Source organism: Solanum lycopersicum, chromosome 2 (assembly GCF_036512215.1).
Source record: "Solanum lycopersicum chromosome 2, SLM_r2.1".
Classification (NCBI taxonomy): Eukaryota; Viridiplantae; Streptophyta; class Magnoliopsida; order Solanales; family Solanaceae; genus Solanum; species Solanum lycopersicum.
The window spans coordinates 25852500-25863040 of NC_090801.1; the positions used below are offsets into that span (position 1 = coordinate 25852500).

At 37.9% G+C, this 10541-nt stretch overlaps 1 protein-coding gene across 1 annotated transcript; it reads left to right on the forward strand.

Moving 5' to 3' along the window:
- Positions 1–1689: 1689 nt before the first annotated feature.
- Positions 1690–2322, forward strand: LOC109119250 (uncharacterized). The gene has a single exon (XM_019211704.2). The coding sequence runs from the start codon at positions 1690–1692 to the stop codon at positions 2320–2322; it is 633 nt and encodes a 210-aa protein (XP_019067249.2).
- Positions 2323–10541: the final 8219 nt, after the last annotated feature.

Below are 10541 nucleotides of genomic sequence, written 5' to 3' on the forward strand. Positions count from 1 at the left end.
GGGTCACTTTGGACTGTGATTCCACCTCTTTTCAGTGTAGGGGAGACACTGGATTTCATGATGCTCACATGATCTATGTTGGTTAAAGTAAAAGTTCCCAATGAATGAATAAGGTCAGCCTCAAAGGATGCACATAATGAAATGAATGATACCAAATGTGTAAGGATGGGATGATCAAGAGGTGAGTTAGACTCAAGTAATGACATTAGGTCATTCTTGGTCATTGTACAATGAACCCAATGAAATTCTTAAACTACATCCTAGGTATAGCAGATATTCATACAATCCGATGAACGAAATGAAATGAAGTACGTATGAATGAATGAAACAGAATCTGTGTTCGCTTAAGAAGGCTACCTAGTTGAGGTCCCATATATTGAGCCCTCATTTTTGGTCGATATTGATGTCAACTCCATGATTCCAAGGTCTCATGGCATATTAACGAATGGTATACAAACTGTTATATGCAATATGCAATATGTTATGTTCTACGTGAAAGATGTTATTTGATGTGTGCAATATCATAAGTATGATGATGCATGTTACTCTCATGTCATGACTTCCATAATCTAATTGTGGAAAGATCACTCACTTTCCTTATCCAAATTTTAAAAGCTCACTAACTTTCCTAGTCTCAATTTTGCAAGTCCACTGACTTGACTTTCCATAATCATGTTGTTTGGAAAGAGTTGTTCTTAATCATGCATGTACTTGGTGTGTGCTTGCATATGCCCATAATTAATACAAAATTGTACTAATTCCATACAAATCTACAATTTTAGGTGCAGGCACATCTGGATGGTAGAGCTTACTTGCTGACGTTGGAGCTATCCGGATGTGGAGCTTTCATCCAAACTTGGTAGGCCCTCATTATTTAGAGGATATCTATTGTTATTATCTAGCTTAGATGTAGGCTTTAGCTAGTGGAGTATGTTCCACTAGTTTTTCTTTTCAGACTTTGTATTGGTGCCGTTTTGCCAAGAATACGTTTAATACAATTATGAACTATTTTTTCATTTGATTATCTCTATATTAGTTGGTTGATTTGTGAAAGCCTATGCTGTTAATTTTAAAATGTACAACATGATATAAGAAACCAAAAAGTTCAAATTTTCCGCTAAAATTAGCCTAGATGAAGTAAGAATGACGTACGTAGGCTTGTCTACGACCTCTGAGAGATCAACGATGTCGGTCTCATCTGCGGTCTAGATTTTGGTCATGATAAAGTTGATATCATAGCACTAGGTTAAATTATGAGGACAATAAGTTTACATCTACCACATTGAGTAGTTTCTAAGTCATGGTAGTGAAGTGCACCACTATCCTGAATTAGAGACAGCATAATGCGTAGGAATATTTCCCTTCGTCTGATCTTATAGTGCCTTTCCTAATGTCAAATTTCTTGATGTCATGAGAGTGTCTAATATTAATCCTTGTTGTTTTCAAATAATAAAAACTAGGAGAACCATTGGTCAAAGGAGAGGAGGAGTAGCTGTTGGGGACAATAAGGTTCCACCCCAGGCTCCAGCTGAAGGAGTGGCTATGCCGGTTAACCCTGCTGGGTTGAATGATGATGTGGTGAGGGCATCTTTGGCCCAGATAGCATAGGCCATCACTATGTAGGCCCAAGCCATGATTGACCAGGTCAACCGGTAGAATGTTAAGAGAGAGAACCCATCAGCTCGCAGTATGGCCGACAGGCTGAGAGACTTTATGAGGATGAATCCTCCTATTTTCACAGGGTCTAACACTTCGGAGGATCCTTATGAGTTTGTGGATAAGATCTTGGTGGCTCTGGGGGCCACAAATACTGAGAAATCTGAGTTGGCTTCATATCAACTTAAGGATGTTGCACAGACTTTGTTTAAGATGTGGCAAGATAGACAAGTTATGGGCGGAGTTCCGGTAATTTTGGAGCTTTTTAAGAGAGCCTTCCTGGAGAGATTCTTTCCCAGAGAGAAGAGTGAGGGCAAGGTTGAGGAGTTCATCACCCTTAAACAAGGATCCATGAAAGTCAGGGAGTATTCCCTGATGTCTCTTAAACTATCCAGTTATGCAACTTCACTTGTATCTAACAGCTGGGATGAGATGAGCCGGTTTCTCACACGAATAAATGAAGATCAGGAGGAGGAGTGTCGGTCTGCGATGCTCCATGATAACATGGACCTCTCCAGGTTTATGGTTCATGTCCAACAGGTAGAGGACAACCGCAAGAAGAGGGGCATTCATGATGCTAGGAGGCCTAAGCCTCAAGATCAGGCAGGTCCAAGCCATGGAAGCCACAGAAACAATTTTGGTGTCATGAGCAGCGCATGTTCATAAATGGGAATAGAGTTCAGGGAACTCTAATTCTAAGAGGAGGAAAACACCTAGAGGAGGTAGACCCGAGCCCAGAAATGGCATTGGAGGTGAGATACTATCCCAGAAAGGAGTGTGCTAAGTCTGGTCGTGCTCACAGTGGAGAGTGTAGACAGGGCACTAATGCTTGCTTAGGTTCCGATGAGAGTGGGCACATGGTTAAGGACTTGCCATAGAAATGAGGTTACGCTTGAGGTAATGCTCAGCCGAGGCCTAATTCACAGGATGCATCAGCAGCCGAGCCTCCTAAGAGGAACATGTTCTATGACCTAAAGGGCATGATGAGCAGGAGAAGTCCGCTCATATGGTCACAGGTATGATGCAAGTATTCTCAACTTTTTTTTATGCTTTACTCGATCCAGGGTCTACGTTTTCCTTTGTAAATTTTTTGTTTGCTCTCACTTTTGAGATATTTCTTGAGATTTTTCATGATCCTATATTGGTTAGTACACCATTAGGAGAAAATGTAAGAACAGATAGAGTATATAAGGATTACCCAATAGTTGTATGTTGTAAAACTACGTGTGCATATTTGGTTGAGTTACCAATGCATGATTTTTATGTTATTCTTGGCATAGACTGGCTTCATAGTTGTTATGCTTGCATGGATTGTCGTAATAGGGTTAAGAGATTCGTTTCCCTAATGAAGAGAGCTAGTATTTGAGGGGTACAACTCGAGTCGTCCTAATCCCTTGATTTTGAATCTTAAAGCCAATAAAATGATATCCAAGGGGTTATTATTTCATCTTGTGAGTGTTAATGATTTAGATCATGACATTCCTTCCATAGACTCACTGCTTGTAGGGAATGAGTTCCGAGATGTATTTACTGAAGATTTGCATGTAGTTCCTCCCCCTTGAGAGATTGACTTTTCTATCGACTTGAAACCCGATACTAGACCTATTTTATTTCCTTGTTACCGAATGGCTTCAGCTGAACTCAAAGAGTTGAAGCTGCAGTTAAAAAATCTCACTAATAAGGGTTTCATTCAGACGAGCATATCCCTTTTGGGCGCTCCAGTGTTGTTTGTGAAAAATAAAGATGGAACCCTTAGAATGTGCATCGATTATCATCATCTCAAGAAAGTCACTATCAAGAATAAGTATCCACTTCCCAAAAAAGATGACTTGTTTGACAAACTCCAAGGGTCTAGTTTCTTCTCAAATATTGATCTTCGTTCAGGGTATTATCGGCTTATGTTTAGAGACGGAGATATCCCAAAGACAACCTTTCGTACCCGTTATTGAAACTATGAGTTACTAGTTATGTCGTTTCGTCTCACGAATGCACCTGCTGCATTTATGGATCTCATGAAAAGGGTATTCTGTGAATGCCTTAACTTCTTTGTCATAGTTTCACTAATGACATTCTCATCTATTGTAAGACCAAGGAAGAGCATGAACAACATTTGAGACTAACGTTGCAGGTACTTGGACAACATCAGTTGTATGTTGAATTAAGCAAGTGTTTACTCTGGATTAGATCAGTGACCTTCCTAGGTCATGTTGTGTCCGACAAAGGTGTGAAGGTAGATCCCCGGAACACTGAAGCTGTTAAGAAGTGGCCAAAACCTCTTACTCCCATAGATATTCGTAGATTCTTTGGATTGCCTTGTTATTATCGCAGGTTCGTGGAGGATTTTTCTACCATTGCTTTCTCACTGACAACTTTGACAAAGAAAAAGGCCAAGTTTTAATGGATATAGATTTGTGAGAAGAGTTTCCAGGAGGTCAATGATAGACTCACTTCAGCCTCGGTGCTTACTTTGCCAAAGTGTGGTGAGAATTACACAGTGTATTGTGATGTATCTAGGATTGGTTTGGGTTGTGTTCTTATGCAGGGTGTTAAGGTGATAGCTTATACATCTAGAAAACTCAAGGGTCATCAAAAGAGTTATCCTACTCATGACCTAGAGTTGGCAGCTTTGGTATTTGCACTCAAATTGTAGAGGCACTACTTGTATGGGCGCATGTGTATGTTTTAACAGATCATAAGAGTCTCCAATACGCTTTCACACAAGAGAGATGAATCTATGTCAGCGGAGATAGTTGGAACTGTTGAAGGACTGTGAACATAAACATTCACTACCATCCAGGTAAAGCTAATGTTGTAGATGATGATTTGAGTATGATGAGCACGGAAAGTACATCCCACATTGAGGATGGGAATAAAGAGTTGGTGAAAGATATACATAGACTGGCCAGACTGGATGTAGGGTGTTTTAGTTCATCTTAGTTCTGAATCATCCTTAGTAGTTGAAGTCAAGGAGGGTCAGCATCTTCATCATGTGTTGATGGAGCTAAATGACTCAACATTGGTTAAGATGAATGAGTCTTTTGCTTTGGGAGATGACGACATATATAGGTACAGGGTCAGGCTGTGTGTACATGATGTGGATGATTTTTGGACCAGGATCATTGAAGAGGCTCATGGTACTAGATACTCCATACCCCTAGGTTCCACCAAGATGTATCATGATCTTAAATAGATCTATTCGTGTAATGGAATTAAGAAGGACATTGCTGATTTTGTGGCCAAGTGTCCTAAATGTCAATAGGTTAAGGCAAAACAACTTAACCCTAGCCGTCTTAGTCAAGTTATTGAGGTTACAAGTTTTAAATTGGAGGCCATTAATATGGACTTCGTGGTTGGTCTTCCGAAGACTAAGAGACATCATGACTCCATATGGGTTATTGTTGACAGGATGACTAAGTCTGCCCACTTTATCCCTGTGAAGTCTACTTAAAGAGACGAGGATTATGCGAAGCTCTACATTGATGAAATTGTGAGATGGAATGGGACTCCTTTGTCTACCATTTTATATAGAGGGGGTCAATACACTTCACATTTCTGGATATCCTTCTATAAGAGCTTAGGCACGCATGTGAAGCATAGTACTACCTTTCATCCTCAGACTAATGGGCAGGCAGTGCACACCAATAAAACATTGGAGAACATGTTAAGGGCGTGTGAGATTGACTTCAAGGGTAGCTGGGATGACTATCTGCCTTCTACCTTTGATAGAGTTCTCGTATAATAATAACTCTCACTCAAGCATTGGGATGGCACCATTTGAGGAATTATATGGTAGGAGGTTTAGGTATCAAGTTGGATGGTTCTAGGTTGGAGAGTCATCAATTTTGGGTCTATAGATAATTCATGAGGCCTTAGAGATGGTCAGGGTGATTAGGGGCAGGTTGGCTACTACTTATAGTCGGCAGAAGTATTATGCAGAAAACAAAAAACAACCTTTAGAGTTTGATGTTAGTGACCAGATGTATTTAAAGATATCACCTATGAAGGGGTGATGAGGTTTGAATGGAAGGGGAAGTTGAGTCCGAGGAATGTTAGACCATTTTAGATCCTAAAGTGTGCGGGAGAGTGTCCGATGAGTTGGCATTTCCTGCGAAACTAGCTTTTGTTCATTCAGTCTTTCATGTCTCTATGTTAAAGAAATTCCTAGGTGATCCAGCATCGATTCTAGCTATTGAAGGTTTGGGGGTTGATGAAAATTTATCCTATGAGGAGGGACCTATTGATATTTTAGGCAGACAGATCAAGCGGCTGTGGAACAAGGAGGTTGCCACAATGAAGTTATTCTGGAGGAATCATTTTGTTGAGGGTTCTACGTGGCAGGCCGAGGCCGATATGAGATCCCACTACCCTCAACTTTTCAGTCCTTGAGGTCAGACTTCCCATTCTTAAGTCTAAGTTTCCTTATCTCTCCATTCCTTATTGCTATTGCTTGTTTGTGAATAATATTTTTGTTATGATCTGACTGGCATTAGCTAGATAGTTAATAGTGTCATTCGAGGACGAATGTTCCTAAGGGGGATATAATGTAACAACCCTAAAAACGGCTATGCTAAATAATGCTTAATGTGCCTTGAATTCCTACCACTAGACCACGTTCACACGGATTGATACATGTAGAACTAGACCTGTGAACCCTTACGACAGCCAATCCAACTAACTTGGGGAGTTAGTTGAGCTAAGGAAGGTTAAGTCCAGCCAAGTAGGGATCCCAAATATGCAGAGATACTCGGATGAATCTTTACCGAACCTAGAAAGGAGAAAATCTTATGTTTGGAAGGTCTAAGGGTAAAATGGTCTTTTTCTAGACTAAGGGTAATATCGTAATTACCCTAAATATATATTTAATAATTTAATAAATAAGATGGATGGGTATTTTAGGGAGATATGACCGAAAATTGGCCGTTAGTATGATGTCTTGCTCCACCCCGGTTCGAACCTAGGTGGAAGCAATGAATTAAATTTGTTTCAATTTAAGTTGGTAAATTAAAGTAATTAATTAATATTTATTATTTATTATATGATATAAAATAAAAGGGAAATCAGTTTTTGTTATCATTTAATAAAACCTTATTTGACTAAGGGATGGGCTTAATAAAAGCAGCTATAAAAAAGTACTTTTAAAAGTGCTGGAACTTATTTTTAAAATAAGTAGTTATGCGTTTGGATAAAAGTGCTTAAGTTGTTATGTCAAACGTGAAAAGGGAAAAATGGAAGAAAGAAATTTTAGGGTTATATGGGTAATTTGGAGATTGTATAAAAATATTAAGAGCAAAAAGATAAAAATGTGGTCAACATAAAACTGCTTATAAGCTAAAAAAAAGCACCCCTTCCCCAGATTTTAACTTTTGGCTTAAAATAAGTTTTTTTTAACTTAAAATAGGTTATTTTGAGTATTACCAGACAGCTAAATAAGTCAAAAACCAGCTTTTAAACTGAGCCAAACAGGCTCTAAGTCCTAAACTAGACCCCTAAGCTTAATAAAACTCTAACTCTCTCACGTCTATCTCCTCAAAATTCACGATCATTCTCTTTTCCCATTCACGTTTCTCTCTGCCAAATTACATTTAAGAACAGAAAATTTACCAAGGTTCGTCACATTTCAAAAACTCACACAAAAATAGAAGACAAACAGACGTTAATCAATCACGTAGAAAAGAGAAGGTTTTCCGATGAGTTGGATGTTAGACTTTCGGGGTTTGATGTGTCTTTGGAGAAGTTTTTGGGAAGCAAGTTGAGGTTTGAAAGTCAAAAAGGTATGGGTTATCTTCTATATTTGTAACTTTCCCTAGAGATCTCTAAGGTTTAGTATATTCAATCCGAAAACTAGGGTTGTTCCCCGTTGCATGTCCCTGTCACTAGCTCCCAATGATTCATAGGTTGGATATGTTTACTGGAAGCTATTAGGCGTGTGTTGTATTTTTGTGATGAATATGTTCATGTATGTGCATTTGAAATCCTTTGAAGCATCACTTATGTGATCCAAAACTGGGTATGTGTGTGCAATGTGAACCATGACTATGTGCCTCCGGTTTAAGGCTCTAAAATGTGATATTATTTCTTTGTATTTCGTGCATACATGTTTATGTAAATCGTGATGTTCATAAGTGATATAAAGAATATTATTTGAGTGCAATTATTTATCGAATGAAATCTTGAAAATGCACCCAAAGAACTCACTAAAAACTACTTAAAACGCCTAAACATTTGATGTTAAAGAAGTGATAAAATAGGCTGCAAAAATTGCCAGCATCTTGTTAATGAGTTTCAGCCAAGCTAAGGGGGTTTTAATGCTATAAAAAAATGAATTAAAATATGTGATATCACTAGGGATTGAATCCGTGACCTCCCTATGTTAAAAATCAATAAAATAAGATGAGAAAAAAGGAATGTGACATGTGGGATTCGAACCCATGACCTTGGCTGGAAAATTAATTATAAAAATAAAAAATGATAGGAGTGGGATTCGAACCCACCACCTCTCAGTAAACTTAAGAACATTGAAAGAAAAATAAAAGGTGAGGCGCATGGGAATCGAAACCACGACCTCTAGGCAGAACATAGGGAAATAAGGAAAAGAAATTAAAGTGTGGCTGTGGGGGTTCGAACCCACACCCCCTCGGCCAAAGGAGAGAAATTAAAAGAATTAAAAAATAAAATTAAATGAGGTTATGGGGGTTTGATCTCACATCCTCTAAGTCCCATTAAGCGAAAAATGAACAGAAAAAATAACGAAAGAATAAAATTAAGGCGTTGGGGCTCGATCTTCGGTCCCCAAGCCGCATTGATCAAATCAAAATGAATAATAAAATGTATGTTTTGTCTAAGGGATTCGAAACCGGGTTCCCTTTCCTAAATTCCGTATTGATACATTAGTCATATGTGAATTAAATATTCATGAATAATGTTGCCCACTCAGATCGAAATCGAGATCTTGGCATACATACAAGATGAATAAGTCTTGCACCACATAATCTTAGGAATATATGTATCACTTAAGCGAACTACGAATGAAGCCTCATGGCATGTATGTATAGACCCATAAGTCTAGCATACGTTTAAAAATAAGTAAACCTAAGGTGTATGTAATGAAATGATGTAACCCTAGGAGGGTTAAGTAAGAGTGTAAAACACACCAAATGGACAAGTGCATTGACACATGATGAAATGAACAATGAAATGATGAAATGAACAATGAAATAACGAAATGAACAATGAAATGATGAAATGAATAATGAAAAGATGAAATTAACCTTTGGGATTCCTTTCCCCAAAGGGTTCTTCAAAAATTGATTTCAAAAGTTGAGTTTCATGTGGGTTTATTTCCAATACAAAATTGATCTTATAAATTGCTTTTTTTATGATTCCTTTTAGTTATTATGAGTATATTAATATGTATTATGCTTCAATTATACTATTCCTTGATAAATTGACCTAGTTTGTGGAAGATGACCTTTTCTCCTTTACCCTACGTTGTGATCTTGAATAATTTTCTATTATTGTTACAATTGGATTGGTTAATGTGTTAATTACTATTCTTTGATGTTATTATGAAAATTGAAGAATTAATCGGGTTTGGTTGATGGTAAGACCATGATGATGGATTTAGAGAGGAAGAGGTAAGATTTTGTGACTTTCAAACCTTAACTTTATTGTCATGACTTAGACCTAATAATAATTATTCAATTGAAGTATATATGTTGTGATTGAATTTACTAGGACGGTATGATGTTGTTATTGAAATGTCTTATCTTATGAATTGTGAGTTCCTGTTAAGGTTGCAATGATATAAGGATGATGTTGATTCATTTGTGTGCATTACTAGGAAACTGTACATGGTGTTGATCTCACTATGAGGCATGTATTGAAAGGTGATTCTCATAAAATTCCTAATGAGATATGATGATATACAAGGACTAGTCTGCTGTGATCTAAACTAAGTTAAAATTATTAATGAAAGACATTTCAAAAGGTACCCTAGGTTAGAATCAAGTGAACTAGATGTGAGGGGTGACACCTTCCCAATGAGGGAAGGTAAGGTTCACCATTGTACTCAAAGTGATTCGAAACATGAGGGTGAACACATGTATCATCTAAGGGTGGTATTAGAAGTACTTATGGAGAATCAATTATTTGCCAATTATATTGTAAATATGAATTTTGGTTGAGGTTGGTGGTGTTTCTTGGTCATATCATATCTAGTGAGGGAGTTGAGGTTGATCCAAAGAAAATCGAGGTGGTGAAAAATTGGCTTAGGCCATTGAATCCAATCCATATTAGGAGTTTCTTTTGTCTAGCAGATTATTATAGGATGTTTGTGGATGGTTTTGCATCCATTGCTTCCCCCTTCACTACTTTGACCCAAAAAAGTATGAAATTTGAGTGGTAGGAGGCATGTGAAATAAGTTTCCAAATCTTGAAAGATAGGTTTGATTCCACTCCATTGTTGACTTTACCGGAGGGTAGCAAGGGCTTCATGGTATATTGTGATGCATCCTGAGTGGTCTTGGTCCGTGTGCTTATGCAACATGGGAAAGTAGAAGCCTATGGCTCTAGGCAACTTAAGGTGCATGAGAAAACTTGTCCAACTCATGATCTTGTGTTAGTGTTTGTGTTATTTGCCTTATATATATGGAGGCATTACTTTTGTGGTGTCCATGTTGATGTATATACAAATCACAAGAGTCTTTAGTATGTGTTTATTCAAAAGCAGTTAAAACTCCGACAAAGAAGGTGGTTGGAATTGTTGAAAAATTACAACATGTGTTTTCTCGACCACCGTGGCAAGGCCAATAAGGTTGCAGATGCTCTAAGTCGTATGACCATGGATAGTGTCTCATATATAAGAAGCCAAGAAAGACCTATGTAAC